We start from the raw sequence: 19,264 nt of genomic DNA, 5'->3' as shown, positions 1-19,264 counted from the left end.
ATTATCCGGTAACTGAATTCAACTACGCATGCAAGTCAATACATATAGTATGAAGTTGCTCAGGACCTTCTGCCGCCGAACGGGACTTAAATTCTCAAAACGACCGGTCGGGTCGTTACAACAAGACAAAGTGTAAATTCAGCATATTACAAGACTTGAGTTATTAACACACCCTAAAACAGCAAAATAAGTTACCAAATTCAAGTTACAAGATTTTTGGTCTTAAGATCCAACAAGCCTCCAAATAGCATACATAAGTGTGACATATATATCATGTACATGTCCCAAAAATATATAAAACCAAGGTGCATATGCAAATGTGATCTCCATAAGTGCTCCCAAAAAGACTACTTCATAAGGCCGTCTTCAAATTTCATCCCGTACATTACCTACGATAGAAAATAACTATCGCTAAGCATAAAGCTTAGTGGCGTATAAACTTTGGGCTTGGAGCCATTAACTTTTTCGATTCCCATTTTCAGTCATAGGTAGCTCAAATAAAACATAATTTAAAATAAGTGAACAAATATATCAAAAGTATCAAATATCAACCCTTGAAGTGTTTCCAAATATCAATAACAATGTTCAAGATTCAAGAGTTGAGAAAGCATATACTATCAATCCAAGATTGTTTTTCAAATATCCATTTTTCACCCAATATGTACGTCATGCCATCACATTAAGCATAATCAGATATCAAGAATGACCGAAACCCCAAATCAAGTAGGGTCAAAACCTAATAGTCAAGAGAATCAAGAACCATATTAAAAATGGCTTTCTAGTTCGTACTTAACACGGACAAGTACCATAATTTAAGACGAACTATAAATCTAAAGTCAAGATGGCAAAAGATCCGAATCAAGAGGCATGCCAAGATGAGTGACAAAGTCACTGCCACAAGAAGGACAAAGTCCCAACAAGAATGCAAAACGAACAAGCAATCCGTACGAGTGGGCGATTTAGCTATAATCTTACAATACTTGATATAACACGAATACAACGATATAAATTGAAGACAAGGAAAAATAAAATATCTGGTTATTTTAAAATATTCCAGCAAGTAAAAAGAGTACAAAGTTTATACACAAACCTTGGTGTTTTACCACAAAACAATTCAACCACAACTTGAGCACGTTCGAATCGTCTACGCCATAGACAAACCAAATCTGTCCACTTCCTCAAACACTTCCCCTTAGATTTTACAAGGGTATATATACCTTAAATACATAATCAAATATCTATATAAGTTCAGTGATTTAACATGTCAAACTAAACATTATATTCGTGGAAATTACCCAAAATTTTTGAAACAGAAATTCTGGACAGTATCACTGTCTTGTGTTGTGACTCAGTTTTGAAGATGCAAAAGGATAAACTAGACTATATGGTCTTCATTACAGTTTTAGATATATGTCTTGGCATTTCAGAACATCTTGAATCACCCCAATATCAGTTTTGTACAAAACATTATGCTAAAATTACTAATAGTAGTACAGAAAGTATTTTTAAAACTAAAAATCTGGGCAGCACCTGCCCTGTACTTTATGATCCCTTTTCGGGTAACTACAGGCAAAACTAAATTTTGGTTCCCGAATAAGAGTTATAGATATATGAAATATCTTTTCGTAAAGTCTTAGATCACTTAAAACGTAGCTCTATACAAAAAGATATGAAGAAAACACTAATAGCTATCTAGTGTAAAAACGGGTTTAGTAACTTACCACAAAAGAGAGGAGCAACTTGAGCTTCATCAAGAACGAGTTTTGCTGATTGGTTTAGTGGAAATTTATGATGGTTTTTATGGAGTTTTTCAGGTGATAAGAAGGAGAGAGAGAGATGGGGTTTTCTTTGGCACTAAGGACTAAAAATGAGATGAGGTTATGAAAAAGTATGTCATAAAGTAATATAAAAACTTTTTATAAATATGAAAAATGTGGCTGCCCAACCTACTAAATATCTTTAAATAAATACAAAAGGATGGCAGCCCAAAACTTTAATTATATAATATATTTAATAACAATTCATCAAAATAATATTAAGTACACATAGCAACGCCATGGAACTTCTTTGTCAATATTAACACAACCTAAAGTAAGAAATTTTCGTGTATTGTCAATTTCAAATTTAGGAAATGCGAAGTAAAAATATCTCCTCATTATAAAGATGTTCAATCGAAAATGTAAATATTAGTAAAAAAAATTGGGGTGTTACACCATTTGCCCTTCGAAAGTTTGACTCACGTGCGCTCGTAGTATGACATCTGCTGGCAGATCCCTTCGATCCACTCCTTGAGCCAGGGGACCGTATTAGGAACCCGAGCAATAGCTGCACGACCATAAATACTGGTGATGAGAGAAGAAATGAAGGGAAATTGACACTTAAGGAAAGAATACACTTACGAGATCCGTTCCACTTCTCGGGGAATGACAGGAACTCAAGAGGTAGCAGGTCTTCAGTCTTTACCTGAACAAAACGCCCTTTCCAACCTCGATCTCGATCCTCGTCGATGCTTGAAAAAAGGGCTTTGCTGGCTCGACGAAAAAGCTTGATTAGTCCCCCTCAGAAAATTCTTGGACTGTGCAGACGGAGTAGGTGGTCGAGGGTAAACCGAGGAGATTCGGTGTTGTTCACGAAATAGCGTAGGAGGATCACGATCCTCTAGAGGGACGGTGGATTTGCTCGAGGCACACCTCATACCTCTTGCAAAAGGCCAGTATTACTGGGTCTACCAGGCCGAGCGTGAAGGGGTAAGTGTAAATACTTAAATACCCCTCCATGTGGGTAGTGATATCATCCTTAGGCTCGGGGACAACCACGTCCTTGCCTTCCTATTTACAGTCCTCTCGGACTATGGGAAGGGTATCTTCAGTGACGGAGCATATATATCTCAATGCTCCTTCGCCTCGATCTTGTTTGACAAAGGCCTTCTCGACCTTGATATCGTCCCCGATAGAACATCCCCCGGGTATGAAGCTTTTCATATGAGGCTTTGAAAGCACCTTAGGGACATCTACCTCTACATCTGAGGTCGGGTGGGAAGATGAAGGGACCGCTTGCTATGGTACGGACTTGGAAGTTTTGGCCATCGTAAATCTGGAAAAATATATGAAGATTTGAAGAAGGCATATGAAGATTTGTAGGTTAGAAGTGAAGATATGAAGTTCTGGGTTGAAAACCTCAAAAATTATATGAAGGTTTGAAGGTTAAAGATGAAGATGTGAAGGTTCAAGAAGCGAGGTATGAAGATTTGAGAAAGTTAAAAGCCTTTATGAAGTTCGAAGGTAAGAGCTAGGATCAGAAAGTGAAAGAAGTGAAGGGGGCGAAGCTTTTATAGGGGAAATGTAATTAATACGTGACGTTTCACATTCGAAGGCAACCAGCCGATAATCGACACATATCCGAAGTCAGACTGACGCAACTGATTGGACGTTTCGTCTTATCCGCCATCTCGGTTGTAACTTACGAAGGAAGAAACCGGGGTTCATCTATCATTTTCCATCGTTTCGGCAAATCTACTCTTTGAAAAATAAAGAGACTGTCTGTATACGGGTGAAACCGAGGACCCGCACACCCCGATTTCCCAGTGGGATAAACGAAGCAAGGGTATGAATACATGGGATTGAAATCGAAGTTGGGAACTTATTGTACCGAGGCCCGAACGGAATGCTTACTATCGGACCTGATAAGACAACACTCCCCGGGCCCAGAACGAGCTTCAAGACCTAGAAAAATATGGCAAACGGTTGCGCACAACTAACGGAGGGCCGTGATATCCGCACCCGACCGGATATCACGGCGCAGATCTCACCCGATATCGGCAACAAATTAGTAATTAACGAGAAAGGAGGATTTTTATCTTTTTAAGAAATATACTAGAGATGAAACTCTCCTACTATACAAAGGAGAGGCTTTTATTTCAATAGGACATATTGTAACACGCATACCAAGGCAATACAAACTTATTTCTCTGCTTTCTAGCTATTGCAAAGTCCTTACTTTACTTTTGTTCTTTGTTCTTGACTAGCTTCGAACCAAGGACCCAACCGAGGGAAGAAACTATTGCCCAATCCAAGTACAAGCTAGACCATATCATTACGACTGGTTTGATTATTCATTGTATCTTTAACTCATTTATCTAACGTTATTGATTAGTTGTGTTGAATTAATCCACATATACTTAAAACCGCATATAAATTCAATTATTATCCGTTTTAAGAGTAAACAGATATCACATTTTAAGGGAATATATTCCTGAGTTTATCAAGGTTTTAGTCCATTAATTGTTGCTTTATAATTCGACATTATATATACAATAGTAATATTTTCACAACTTCAACTAATTTTCAATTTCATTCTTGAAGATGAAGGTCAAAGAATTCACCTAAAGTTGTTTCAAAATAAAGATATCAATGATTTTTTATTACTTATTTCACCGCGTAACCCAATTAGAAGCACTTCAAATTTTAGTATTAGACATCCACTAGTGTAAAATAGTAGGCCAAAACAACCTGGATTACAGCATACAATGTTGTATTAAGGTCAAAATACAGCTATATACGACCAACTTATTAGAAATGGCCTTTCGTCCTTTCTATTTTTGCCTGCGAGGGATATATGCTTGTTCTATTTTTTTAGCAATAAACATCAAGCCAAAATTGGTGATTTGGAAATGTTCTTATATACTTAAAGTCATTGTCAAAGCAGTTTCTAATTAGGTGATGATTGAACATAATTAAGAGGAGGTAATTAATTAAAGGAAAGGAGAATTAAGCTGTGAAATAAAGACCATTTCAAGTTGGCACTCCCAGAAAAATTCAAATATAAGAGTTATACTCCATCTATTTTCTAATTAAGAAGCAGTCGCTGTTGAAACGACGCGGTAGTTTACTGAGTAAAACCTCATTGCTTTCCTGTATAAATACTGTATCCTTTTTCCTTTTTCCCTCCACTCACAGCTTTAATTCCATTTACTATAAACCAACTGAAATAACACCACTCCTAATTTTGATTTAGTTTCTTGAACTCCTTGTCTTCTTCTTTTATCCTTTTGGGCTCTACTGATAATTAATCTCACACTAGCATGAGGAGTAAAATGGCTAAATGGTCAAGTTTCTTGACCTTGTTTTTAGTAGTTTTTACCAGCTTTAATTTCACTGTTTCATTTGCATCCTTAAAGGTCGGTTTCTACCAATCAAATTGCCCAAATGCAGAAGCCATTGTGAGAAAAGCAGTGAATAGAGCTGTATCTCGCAACCCTGGACTTGGCGCTGGTATTATCAGGATGCATTTTCATGATTGCTTTGTTAGGGTACGTAACTCTATACTACTATTCTTTTAATTTATCTATCTCCATTAACTTCTAACAAACCAAACAAAATACAGAAAAAATTGTAAAAAATCATCTCTTTTCCCTTTTAATAACTGAGTATACGTTTTTGTGTAATGCAGGGTTGTGACGCTTCTATCCTTTTGGATTCAACTCCTGGAAATCCAGCAGAGAAAGAACATCCAGCAAACAATCCAAGCTTACGAGGCTACGAAGTAATCGATGCGGCAAAATCAGAGCTGGAATCTGTATGCCCACAAACAGTATCCTGCTCAGATATAATTGCATTTGCTGCTAGAGACAGTAGCTTCAAACTTGGAGGCATCAGATATTCAGTACCAGCAGGTCGTCGCGACGGAAGAGTATCCATTAAAGATGAACCAAACGAACATCTTCCACCATTTACCTTCAATGCTAGACAGTTAGAAGAAAATTTTGCAAAAAAAGGACTTTCTTTAGATGAAATGGTTACCCTTTCTGGTGCACATTCTATTGGAAGAACTCATTGTTCTTCTTTTTCAAGCAGACTTTACTCATTCAATTCTACTCACACACAAGATCCTTCAATGGATACTAGACTAGCCAAACAATTGAGAAAAAGATGTCCGCCTTCTAATAATGATGGGTCTGGAAATGATCCAACTGTTCCACTTGATGTTGTTACTCCAAATAGATTGGATAATAAGTACTATGTTAATTTGAAGAATCATAGGGGATTGTTAACCTCGGATCAGACTCTATGGAAAAGTCCTTTAACGGCTGGAATGGTGAGGAGTAATGCAATTCATGGTGTAAATTGGGCTCGTAAGTATGCAGCTGCAATGGTGAAGATGGGATCTATTGAAGTTATGACTGGTATGCAGGGGGAGATTAGGAACAACTGCAGGGTTGTGAATTAGTGGGTGATTCTTAATTTTGAAATCTTTTTATCCTAATGTGTAACAAATCATTTTTTATTTTTTCAAAACTGTACCTGAATTTTTCCAACTGTAATTTAATTACTTTTTAATAATTATTTGATTATTTTTATTGAAAAGAACAGACGACCCAATGTACCTCCCGGCTCCAAGTGTATATGAAATAGTATATTCAAAATACAAATAACTGGTTGCTGGTATGAAATAGATAGAGAATTCTAGTCATAAGGCGGAATAAGGCGGAGTCACGATGGAGCTTATACATTCAGGATTTTAATCATTTTGAATTATTGTGTTCTAAATTAATAATATGTACATGCTTAATAAATTTTGTAAGACAAATATAAGTTTGGACCAAAACTATTCGGTTCGGCCAAATGTCCAAACTATATTTCTTATTCTTCTGACTCCGCCTTGTCAGTCATTGTATTTTGGTACGAATTTTCACTAACACAAGGTCACAAGTTTCTAAGATGATAACCCTTAAGAAAACTTTCTTCCATCTAAGAATGCTAATCAAGAGTACTTGTTCATCGATTCAATTTGACCTTTTCACATTGCTACAAAAATCTATTTCAAAATTATAATTTATTTTATCCCATCTAAGTTTCAGATTCTACTTCTATAATCCTACATGTAGGGCCTCATGGTACATGTAGGGCCAAATCAAACTCACACAGCTGACAACTTGAATTTTCTTTCTTTCCTTAATTATATGGGTTTAATTAAATTAAACACAAGGTGTTGTACGGTTTTCAGGCTTGTTTAGAGTATGTTCTTCTGTTTAGTTATCCCAAAATATGATGTCAGTACTGCTTGTAATATCCATTAGCTAATTCTTGAAAATTTTTTGGCGTTATTCCTAGCGTAAAAGATTATGCTTGGAAAAAATGGTCAATCCAAATATTATAATTGAAGTTGATGCCAAGTGTTTATATTAGAATTTGCATTACAATCAAGCGCTCATGAGGTGTATTGATTCCTATATAACCAAAAATGACAAACTGAAAAACTGAATTATTTGGCCATTATATTGAGTAATTCTTACGGTTGAATAAGTGAAAATCTGATTTACTGCTTATATACGTGAAACTGCAGTTCAAGCAAACACATACCTTGAACTAGCAAGTTCAGATCGTTTTCAATTTATTAATTTCTTTTGGTAGTAAAGTATATATATTTAGAAACATTCATAGACTATCCATCAAAATATACAGTTAAAAATATTTAAATATTATATTTCAACACTATCATAGAATAAACTATTTGATTCTCCAATTGTTAATATGATTTTTCAAAACTATCAAAGAATAAACAATTTGAGTCTCCAAATATGACCATATTAGGACTAATTTTAGTTTCACAAGCCTTCGATCAAGGAATAGGAATCCGAGAAACAAAAGGAAAAGGAAATGAAGAAAATTATCCTAATCCAACACAAACAATGGAAAAATTAATTAACCCTAGGGAAAGGAAAGGAGGCCTATTGTTGTCTCTTCTCTATATATATATATACTACTCCAATCTTCTTCCTAGCTTTTGCACAAAATAATGGCTACTACAACCATAATTCCCTCTTCTCTTCTCATAATACTACCTTTAATCATACTAGTAGCTTTTTCTTCTACTGCCGTCTCGACCAGAAAATTACTCCTATCACCTGCCGTTGCTGCTCCAACAAAACCACCAAACCCTAGTATTATTACCACATTATTAACTCCTAATGAAGACCCAAAACAGCTTCTTAATGTGAAGGGTGACTTTGTTCATTGTAATTATTATTATGGGTGTCATACTCATCATCTTGGTCACGAGCATCACAGCCGATTAAGCAAAATCCGCGACGAGGTTTTTGCCGTTATTGAACTTGTGATTGTTGCTATTACTGTGGTCTGCCTTATGTTGTGTATAGGCTGTTGTGTGTTGGAAAAATGTCGTGGATCGTGAAAACAAAATCAGGGTTCATTTAGCTTAGGAAATTAATTTTGTACCTACTCTAATTTAGCATCATATTCATACCTGTTCAAGCAACAAGCACTTTGCTTAAAATTAGCCAATGCTAGTTGTCTTCAATTTACTTTATGCATTCTACTTAATTTTAGTTACTTAGTACTGCTTGCTTTATTATTTTGAGTTTCACGCACTTCACTTGAATGGAATGAGCATATTATGGGTCTTGCAGTTTGGATTATTTGGAGTATATATTGACCTGTCCCAACTAGTTTAGATAAAGAAAGCTTTTTGATATACTAGTAGTACTAGTAATATTTCTGAAATCATCATTCTCACGCAGTGAAGTACTTCCCTTTTTTTAAAAAACAAAAATTCAAAACACCTTAGGACTCCTTCATAGACAGTAAGGATTTGCTGCAAACAGGTTCAGTATAGAACCTTAGCAGTGATAGCCAATAGTGTGCTAGCTAGTGCTCTTGATACGTAGCTTTAGTGCTTCACGGTTATATCCCATGTATTAATGTCTTTTTGCAGGTAGATCTAGCATAATATGGTCAAATATTGGTGTTAATTAGCTCGCATATGCTATATTCATTTAGGTGGACATATGTAGGGTGTCTTTTTCAATTTGGTGTGACTGTACGTATATAGCTGCTAGATGATATCAGCTTTAACATATATTTCTAAAAATCTTTTATTGTAGTATTTAATTAGTCAAGTTCGACTGTTCGAGATAGTATTGATGATATATGGCCATCTCGATGAAATTTTAAGAGATTTCCTCATTTAATTGATGATGCAAGAAACAATAACAAAGGAAAAGGCACCAAAATTTAATATTAATTATAAAAGAATTATTATTTTCTCGATCAAATAACCTCTCAAATACTATTACATTATTTTCTCTTACAGCTCTAATATCATATGTTCCCTCCGTTACAATTTATGTTACTTCTAGTCCATGCTAAAAAGAATGACCATTTTCCCTATTTATAAATAATTACCTTTATGCAATGATTTATAGCCACACAAAAAATATATGTGCTTCATTTTATACCACAAGTTCAAAAAAAATTTCTCTTTTCTTAAATTTCACGCCCAGTTAAATGGGTACACATAAGTTGAAACAGAGGGAGTATTGTACAAGTTTAACTGAGTTAATTGCCCAAGTGAATAGGTGAAGGCGAAACAAACAGCAAATGAATAGAAAACATTCTGTGTCATATAGGTACAAGTTGCGGGGATAGCTCAGTTGGGAGAGCGTCAGACTGAAGATCTGAAGGTCACGTGTTCGATCCACGTTCACCGCATTATTTTATTTTGTCCATCCTCCAGACTTCTTAGCCTTTGCATTTTCCAATTGGGCCAGATCCGCATCAGTTTATACAAATGGGCTTGAATATTTCATAGTAGGTGTAACTGAAAGTTGGACGAAATAGGTACAGTAGGTCATTTGGTTTGGAACAAGCTAAGTTGCCATTTGCTCCAACCCAGATACGTTGGAAAATGCTATCGCCATCAACCTCACACACCTGTCTCTTCCAATTCTCTTTATTGGCTAAAGGATAATCAACAAAATTTGAACTAAAAAAGGTTCTTATGCAATCATTTTGGTATTTTGATTAACTAATGACAAAACGCCAAAGAAAGGTGTAATGGTTGGAAAAAAGCAATTTGGTCACTAATTAAGAAGGTTGGGTATCTTTAGATGACGCAATTTAGTGTAATAGCCTGTTTGGCCAAGCCGGAGAAATCAGCTTATTTTGAAAAAAGTGCTTTTGAAAAAAATATTTTTGCGGAGAAACAGTTTGTGTTTGGCTAATCACTCTGAAAAGCACTTTTGAGCAATAATTTGTGTTTGACCAAGCTTTTTAGAAAGTACTTTTAAGTATCAAATTACGAATAAGGACATGAATAGATTTGCTTAATAGTTAATATTATAAGTAAATAAATAATCTTAAAAATTTATTATTACAGGCAATAATTAAATCTTTTCATTTTACTTAAGTAAAATATGAAAATAAAATTTAAAAGTACTTAATTCTTTTTATATAAGTTAAATATATTAAAAATTATTTAACAAATATAAAAGCATTCACCCTAAAGTCACTATATATTAGAAAGTTATCTTAAAAATAATAAAAAATATTTATACATTAATATCCTAAGTATTAGGTTTAACGGTTATTTTGGTATATACTATATTTTGTTAAGGGTATTTTTGGTAAGAAAAAAAGTCAAAACTGCTTCTGTTTTTGCTTTTGGGAAGAAGCTATTTTTTTCTGCTTTTTAGAAACTGCTTCAGCTTCTTCCCAAAAGCACTTTATTCCCCTAAAAAGGTTGGCCAAACACCTCAAGTTAGAGGAAAAAAACGCTTTTGAGAAAAGAAAAATAAAATATTTTTTCCCTCTTGAGAAGCTTGGCCAAACAGGTTATAAGTGCAAGTGGAGTCCATTATCGCATGCATTATGCATTTCCCCCATTGTTCTTGTTTTTGTTTCCGATTTTCATCATTATAATTGGTACCAGGGGCGAATCTACGTAGAAGAGGGGTGGTACCCGGAGGCATTTACTGGTATTTCAAGAATACTTTTGATATAAAAGTTGAGCGGCACACAAAATCGCTAAATGGAAGGTACCATGGTCAAAGAGCAACATTTCTACATATAAGGCCCAATATCGAATCCAACACATGGGTAGTACACTCTGCTATTCCTCTTGCCCTACTTGTTCCCTTTTTCCTTTTTTCTCTTTTCTTCTCTTTTTCTTAATTTCTTTGATTTCTTCATCTTTATCTTTTCTCTCTTTGAACAACCCCATTTTTATTATTTAGTTAAATTATATATTTGCTATCATCTTCTTTTTCTAGGTTTCAAACTTCTTATGTAAATATGATAATCCATCAAATGTTATTTTTTTCCTTGGTTTCGATAAAGCACAAAATATTTTAAATTTGGTTATCATGTATTTATTTATGCATAAATATTTTGTAAAGTGAACAAAATAAATTCAATATGAAACTGAATCAAATTAATTCAAAATAAAGTGAACCAACATATAGTACACCCTAATTTAATTTTCTCGATTAGTGGTAGGTTTGTATTAAATACAGTTACACCCATATCCATTAAATTCTGGATCCGTCTCTGATTCATATATTTGAAGTGTAATAGAGGGTCCTTTAATACAATAACACTATGCACTTCAAACAAAGGAATTACTGAAAAATAATTGATTCCTATCTTGTCGAAGTTTTCCAGGGAAGAAGAACCACTTCGGGCATTTCATATCCAATAGGTGGCAACTTTATTGTGAAATAGAATTAAAATAATAAAGCAAAAGGCAACTAACAATACCGAAGAGAAGGATATTGTTTTTGGGAGATGGGGGAGGCTCATGGCAGGGGTAAAGAAAGAAAAGATGAGTGAGAGTGGAATTTTTGTATCAATTGGATATAAAGCATCAACTCTACCCTTATGATTCTTTAAAAATAAATATACTATATCTGTTTTTCGTTTTTTCTTTTGCCAAAAGAATATTAAAAGTGGAAGCATGTATATTCTGTTAGTATTATTATTCTTTTTACTATTTAAACTGCAATAATTAAAACGGTAAAAGTCAATTGAAACGTGAAAGTGGCATGTTTTTTTATAGTGGCTGAATGACTCCTGCCTTTTCGGTTTAGTACTTAGCACTTACATTAAACTAAATTTAAATTATAATTCAGAAAATTACAGTTATAGAATGAAGGACTCTACATTCCAAGGTATAAAAGAAACGATAGAGTTGTTCAATAATAAATTGATTCACTAGTGTAATGACTCCAAATCATGGAAGCATTAAACTCGTTTTTCAGGTAGCTCGCATTAAATTATAAGACAATGATGGATTTTTAACTTATTACTGTTTACCCGAAAAATCGGATAGAGTTAAATTTATGTATGATTTTAAGGACACGTAATATAACTTGATACAAATTGTAGAGTGAAATATAAAAATCTCTATATTTGACAAATGGAATGAAATATAAGGCAAAGAAAAAGGAAATGTTGATGAACAAGGCAACGTAATTCCCTTTAAATGTGTTAACATCCCCCTCTTATATTAGAGGGATCCTACTTTATCTATAATAATAAAAATATATAGTGGAGTACCTACGATGATTTGTCTTTTCCTCGATTTCCGCCTAGATTCTCTCCCATAGTGCGGTTGCAACGGCTCTTGTCTGCGAGCTCGATACTGGCTCAAGCTCGGTATTGGATTGAGCCCTTGACCTTGGTTTGAGCTCGATTCTAACTTGGGGTCTCGATATTCAGGGTGAGTATTGGTCGGTCTATGCATCTTCGATAATCTCCGCTTTGCCTCGTAGTTCGATTTGGATATGAGCTCGATAATGATACCGAGTTTGTCATTGATCGGTCTTAGAGCTCGAAGCTCGACGCCCTTACTTCGGACCTCGACCGAGCTTGTCATCCAGATACCCTTTGATCGAAACATTATCGTCTCGACCAGTCCGTACGACTGACTCAATCGGTTTTGACCGTATACATATAGTCCCCTCGTTTCTCGAAAAAGCATATGGCGAAAAACGATATTATTTTAGACCCTATGTCTAAAATAAAATCAACTAGGGGGCAGTGTACCGGGAATACAGAAGCTTCACCGACTTTGCAACTTGTCTGATCCTCGTTCTAAAATTAGGGGTATGATTCTAACAGAAAAGAAGCCACACGAACCGCACGCTTCCCAGAAGATTTAGAAGACTCAAAGAGAAGAGGGTTTCGTAACAGTTTATATACAGTTCAAGCCATATCAAAGCGGTAAAAAGCGGCATTTAGCATATTAGGCTCAAACACGTAAAAATCAGATAATAAATAAAAGCCAAGTATAACAGTTATTCTAAGCTCGAATTCTGAACCCTGAACCCGGGATTCTAGGTTCTTATTCCCCAGCAGAGTCGCCAGAGCTGTCACACCTCCTTTTTTCCGAGGGGATAAGGGATAGGGGATAGAAATTTTTTTTCAATTTAAGTGACATTATTCGAAATGAGATTATTTATTTATTCAGAGTCGCCACTTGAAATAATTTATAGTGTCCCAAGTCACCGATTTATTTTAGAATCCCAAATCGAGAAAAATTGACTCTTATTTATGGTCTGCGAACACAAAAGACCGGGTAAGGAATTCTGTTAACTCGAGAGAAGGTGTGAGGCACTCCCAAATTTTGTGGTTTAGCACTGTCGCTTAACTAGTAATAATTGGCCTAGTTATTTGATTTAATATATATTTTAAACATATATGTGTATTTTTACTCCTTTTACCGCTTTTATTACATTACTGCATTTTAAACTTTTATGGAATTACTATTAGACGAGTTACGTTGTCGTACACTCGTTGTTTATACACATCGCAAATCGCATCACGTGAAACGCACCCGCAATCTACAACGCGTTTAATTTTATTTATTATTGTCTGATGTTGTAGTCGAGTCACGTGAAACGCACACTCGAATTAGGGATTACGTATCGTGACCATGCCACGGGAGCCATACCTACAGTCACGATGATTTATTATTAATCGCGCCTAAAGCAAGCTACGATGTTCGAATATTATTCAATTACTAATTTTGAGATTATTGTAAGTTCATGAGGTATGTAATTATTTGTGAAAGAATTGGATTTATTATTTATAAAAAAGTGGGCTAGTTTAGAGAAAGATGAACAGCTATGTTATTTATTACTTTGGGCCTGATGAGACGAAATCTTTTGGCCCAAAATCTTTTCTTCTCCAACAGTCCAAAAACCAATTTTCTTAGAAACAAATCGTGGCCCAAGCAAATTATCCAACCCATTATCCCATATTCTGTACATTTCTTAAACAAAACTAATGACACCACAATCTCATGAACAAAATTAGTAAACAAGCCAAATTACAGTGATTCAATAGACCCTTTATCCGGTTAAATCAACTCAAAATAAAACTTTACAACCCTAAAATTAACATCATGGTCCAATAAACATATGAACAAGGAAACAATCAGATTCAAATGATCCAAATATCAATAGAGTGAACTACTACTTCATGCTACCCAATAATCACACCAATAGACAAGAAGGTAAATGGACAATTATAATCAGTGAAGAAAGGGAAATAACGGACCTTGATATAAATTAACAGAGTTGAAATTACAAGAGCGCTAAATAATTCGACGAGTGTTGACTAGAGCTTTCACCGGCCACGAAACCTTGAACAAAAAACCGCGACTTGCAACCCCGATCGACCTTGCAAGACCGGTGATTTAGTGAATTGTTTTTGCTGGGCTTAAAGCTATTTTTTGGGGTGGGTGATTTTGCTGGATTTTTTGAAAGAAAGACGAAGAAAGAATGACACGAGTAGAAATTTCCTTATCCTAGAAGAAGAAAATAAATTTCTCTCAATTCCTTCTACCCTATTTTTTCTCTCTCTCTATCCCTCTCTTTTTTTCCTCACATTTCGCTTCTATTTATAGAAATTTTTTTGGAATTTTCAGATTTTTTTAAATTATTGTTTTTATTTTTTATTTTTAATTAAAAAGAATTTTCACTTCACATTTTTCTTATTTTTTAAAAAATAATAATTCCCCACTTTTATTTACTTTTATTTTTTAATTTCTTACTTTTTTTACTTTTATTATATTTAAATTCCTACTTTCTTTTACTTTTTATTTTTTAAATTACCAAATTCTTTTTTTTATTTTTTTTTAATTTTCCACTTTCTATTACTTTTTTTATTAAACAATTTTCACCTACTTTTACTTTTACTTTTTAATTTTATATTTCTATTTTTTCTATTTATTAATTCCCATCCGAAATTTGTTTTTTTAAAAAATTAATTAATTTTTATTTATTTTCGGTTTTTAATTCATTTTATTTAAAAATAAAAATAAAAATAATAATAATAATAATAATTGACCTTTTAAATTATTATTAATTTTTACCCATATATATATATATATATATATATATATATATATATATATATATATATAAGTGTAACAAAGCTAAAATATATATATTAAATTTCTGAAAATATTTACATAGTAGAAGGTGATAAAAATTCTAATATAGTCTAAAACTAGGTGCTCACAGGCGTAATGGTCGAGTGAGTGCTTGCTCGAACTCGAAATAAAAGTAGCCCGTAGGCTTAGTAGTCGAGTGAATGATTCGAACTCGATGTAATGTAGCCCGTAGGCGTAATGGTCAAGTGAGTGCTTGCTCGAACTCGAAATAAAAGTAGCTCGTAGGCTTAGCAGTCGAGTGAATGATTCAAACTCGATGCAATGTAGCCCGTAGGTGTAATGGTCGAGTGAGTGCTTGCTCGAACTCGAAATAAAAGTAGCCCGTAGGCTTAGTAGTCGAGTGAATGATTCGAACTCGATGTAATGTAGCCCGTAGGCATAATGGTCGAGTGAGTGCTTGCTCGAACTCGAAATAAAAGTAGCCCGTAGGCTTAGCAGTCGAGTGAATGACTCGAACTCGATGCAATGTAGCCCGTAGGTGTAATGGTCGAGTGAGTGCTTGCTCGAACTCGAAATAAAAGTAGTCCGTAGGCTTAGCAGTCGAGTGAATGATTTGAACTCGATGCAATATAGACCGTAGGCGTAATGGTCGAGTGAGTGCTTGCTCGAACTCGAAATAAAAGTAGCTCGTAAGCTTAGTAGTCGAGTGAATGATTCGAACTCGATGTAATGTAGCCCGTAGGCGTAATGGTCGAGTGAGTGCTTGCTCGAACTCGAAATAAAAGTAGCCCGTAGGCTTAGTAGTCGAGTGAATGAATTGAACTCGATGTAATGCAGCCCGTAGGCGTAATGATCGAGTGAGTGCTTGCTCGAACTCGAAATAAAAGTAGCCCGTAGGCTTAGTGATCGAGTGAGTGCTTGCTCGAACTCGATCCTGTTTGCATAATAAATCTTGAATATAGGATATCGGTAAAGAAAAGGGTTTTCTTTGAAAGTTATTATACATATGTTCATGTTTTGCGTCAGGGCTCGGGCCAACTACATAAGCATGGTTCGTTTAGACCATTTGGCTCTTACAACGTTTCCTGTCGAGACACTGTTTGTCATGAAATAACGAAGTAACTTCCTTTGCACCGAGCTTGATAATCATCACAGATACGTTAAATGATAAAGCCCCCCAGTATACGAGGTTAATTTTAAAGAGGCCTCAGATACTCAGCAATAGTATCGTTTTAGGCGTTACACATTCCAATTGCTTGGTAGTTGATTGCCATTTTATCAGACCAGGTTTGGAGGATTTTCGCTATATGGCTGGTATCGATCTCTGGTCGACCTTTGCTTGGTAGTTCTTTTAGTAACAGACCTAGAAATCAACTGGTCATCTTCGACTCTTATTTTGGATTGATATCGATTGTGCACATCGGTCCAAGTAATAGCTGGGTACTCGATCAGATTTTGCTTTAGCCGCGGTGAAGCTATCGAGCTCCGCTCGTTTAGCCCTTGAGTGAAAGCTTGAATAGCCCAATCGTCTATGACTGGTGGCAGGTCCATTCGTTCCATTTGAAAATGAGATACGAACTCCCTTAGCATCTCGTTATCCTTTTGTATTACCTTGAACAAGTCCGACTTTCTAGTCTCGACCTTTATGGCTCCGGCATGTGCTTTTACGAAGCAATCTGCAAGCATAGCAAAAGAATCAATAGAGTTAGATGGTAAATTATGATACCATACCATTGCCCCATTTGACAGGTTTTCACCGAATTTTTTCAATAATACAGATTCGATCTCATCATCTTCCAAATCATTGCCGTTGATGGCACACGTATAAGAAGTGACGTGCTCGTTGGGGTCGGTCGTTCCGTTATATTTGGGTATTTCGGGCATACAGAATTTTTTGGGGATTGGTTTTGGGGCCGTGCTCGAGGGAAAAGGTTTTTGCACGAAATATTTGGAATCCAACCCTTTTATCATTGGTGGAGCCCCCGGGATCTGATCGACCCTAGAGTTATATGTTTCTATTTTTTTATCGTTGGCTTCGACTCGCTTTGTGAGTTCCTCGAGCAATTTAGTAATTTCGGGAGTAGTTCCCGATTCTTGCTCATTTGACTTCACTATGGCTGGCTCCGTTCTGTGGGTGATTTCTCGAGGAGGATTGGGCTCCGGCCTGCTTTGTAGTTGTGTTTGGCTTTGAAACTGAGCTATTGCTGCCTGTTGGACTTGCAACATTTCGAAAATCATACGCAAGCTAACGCCGTTTTTCTCGACGTTATGGGTATCTCGAGCTGCAGAACGAGTGCCACCATGAATGCTATTTTCGGGTTCAACATGTAGATTCGCCTCAATGGCTACATGCCAATTGATATCTATCAGCGCTCCGATTCGAGCTCCAACAGCGTTTACAAGTGGTCTTTTCGGTACTCGGTGTCAAGTTATTGTTTTCATCTTGAAGACCGGCTCCGTTGTCGATTGATGAAGCCATTTGATTGATAGTTAGTCGTTGCTTATCCGAAATTCAAGATATTTTCGAAAACAAGCATAGAACACAATGGCGTGTTTTCTTAGATTCGTATCAAATAACCACTGTTATCCTTAGCCCCACGGTGGGCGCCAAACTGTTTACCTGAAAAATCGGATAGAGTTAAATTTGTGTATGGTTTTAAGGACACATGATATAACTTGATACAAATTGTAGAGTGAAATGTAAAAATCTCTATATTTGGCAAATGGAATGAAATATAAGGCAGAGAAAAAAAAATGTTGATGAACAAGGCAATATAATCCCCTTTAAATGTGTTAACATCCACCTCTTATATTAGAGGGATCCTACTTTATCTATAATAATAAAAATATATAGTGGAGGACCCACGATGAATTGTCTTTTCCTCGATTTTTGCTAAGATTCTCTCCCATAGTGCGGCTGCAACGACTCTTGTCTGCGAGCTCGATACTGGCTCGAGCTCGGTATTGGATTGAGCCCTCGGCCTTGGTTCGAGCTCGATTCTAACTTAGGTTCTCGATATTCGGGGTGAGTGTTGGTCGGTCTATGCATCTTCGATAATCTCCGCTTTGCCTCATAGTTCGATTTGGATATGAGCTCGATAATGATACCGAACTTGTCATTGATCGGTCTTAGAGCTCGAAGCTCGACGCCCTTACTTTGGACCTCGATCGAGCTTGTCATGCAGATACCCTTTGATCGAAACATTATCATCTCGACCAGTCCGTACGACTGACTCAATCGGTTTTGACCGTACACAATTACTATCATACTTTATTTGCTAAAAGATAACTTAATTTAATTTGTTCAATCATCATTTAATGACGTAAAAGTTGGTTAGCATCCTTCAACCGATCGACAGCCTTCCAAAGATGAGTGATTTTGATTTTCCTTCAATTTTATTAAATGAAGTAATGAAGTGGCATGAATGTTATCATATCATAGGCGTAAGATAATTATTCTGATAATATCATTACTTAAAGTCCTTGGGATATTGGATTCCACCTCAATTTTTGTTATTTTCACTTTTGTTTACCCGATAAATGGATAGAGTTGAATTTATACGCAGTTCCGAAGATATGTAGTACAACTTAATACAAAACACTAAGATAAATAAAAGGATGAATATAGGTTGGAGAAAACGTAATCCAGGCAAATCAATTATGAACAGTGAATTTAAGATTTTACAAAATAGAATCAATCTCAGAAACTAGAAAGATCACTCTTTTCTTATTGAGGAAATAATACAGTTTGTGACACTCTAATTCCCCAAAAAAGGATCCCCTACAAGAATGATAAACAAGCCCTCTTATAGTGAAGGGGTTTGGCAACAAGTATAATAAAATAAACATTCAGTGGGAGACCCATGATAAATCGGCTTTTCCATAATTTCTGCCAAGATTCCCTCTAGTGGGATTACAACGGCTTTTGTCTGCGAGCTCGATCTTGCTTAGAATCCTCGATTTTGGTTCGAGCTTGATTTTGGCTCGAACTGGTGATCTTGGTTCGAGCCCTCGGATGGATTCCAGGTCGATGTAGGTTGGTTTTTGGATTATCAGCACGATAGATCTACCT

At 35.6% G+C, this 19,264-nt stretch overlaps 1 protein-coding gene and 1 non-coding gene across 2 annotated transcripts; both read left to right on the top strand.

Moving 5' to 3' along the window:
• The first annotated feature begins 4,757 nt into the window (after positions 1-4,757).
• LOC104094568 (peroxidase 5-like) lies at positions 4,758-6,430 on the top strand. The gene is made up of 2 exons (XM_009600530.4): positions 4,758-5,308; positions 5,449-6,430. Exons 1-2 carry the CDS (start codon positions 5,081-5,083, stop codon positions 6,223-6,225), a joined length of 1,005 nt encoding a protein of 334 aa, XP_009598825.1. The 5' UTR covers positions 4,758-5,080; the 3' UTR covers positions 6,226-6,430.
• A 3,003-nt stretch (positions 6,431-9,433) lies between these two features.
• On the top strand, positions 9,434-9,506 carry TRNAF-GAA (transfer RNA phenylalanine (anticodon GAA)). The gene has a single exon. It is a non-coding gene; the product is annotated as a tRNA-Phe (tRNA).
• The last annotated feature ends 9,758 nt before the right edge of the window (positions 9,507-19,264 follow it).

This window comes from Nicotiana tomentosiformis, chromosome 1 (genome assembly GCF_000390325.3).
Source record: "Nicotiana tomentosiformis chromosome 1, ASM39032v3, whole genome shotgun sequence".
Classification (NCBI taxonomy): Eukaryota; Viridiplantae; Streptophyta; class Magnoliopsida; order Solanales; family Solanaceae; genus Nicotiana; species Nicotiana tomentosiformis.
This window is presented reverse-complemented; position numbering and strand designations above follow the sequence as displayed.

What these genes read in the sequence shown, in the direction of transcription:
- LOC104094568 (XM_009600530.4), top strand. Translation starts at nt 5,081, where the DNA reads ATGAGGAGTAAAATGGCTAAATGGTCAAGTTTCTTGACCTTGTTTTTA. An exon ending in TTCATGATTGCTTTGTTAGG is followed by an intron (nt 5,309 to 5,448) that starts GTACGTAACTCT and finishes TGTGTAATGCAG; the next exon opens with GGTTGTGACGCTTCTATCCT.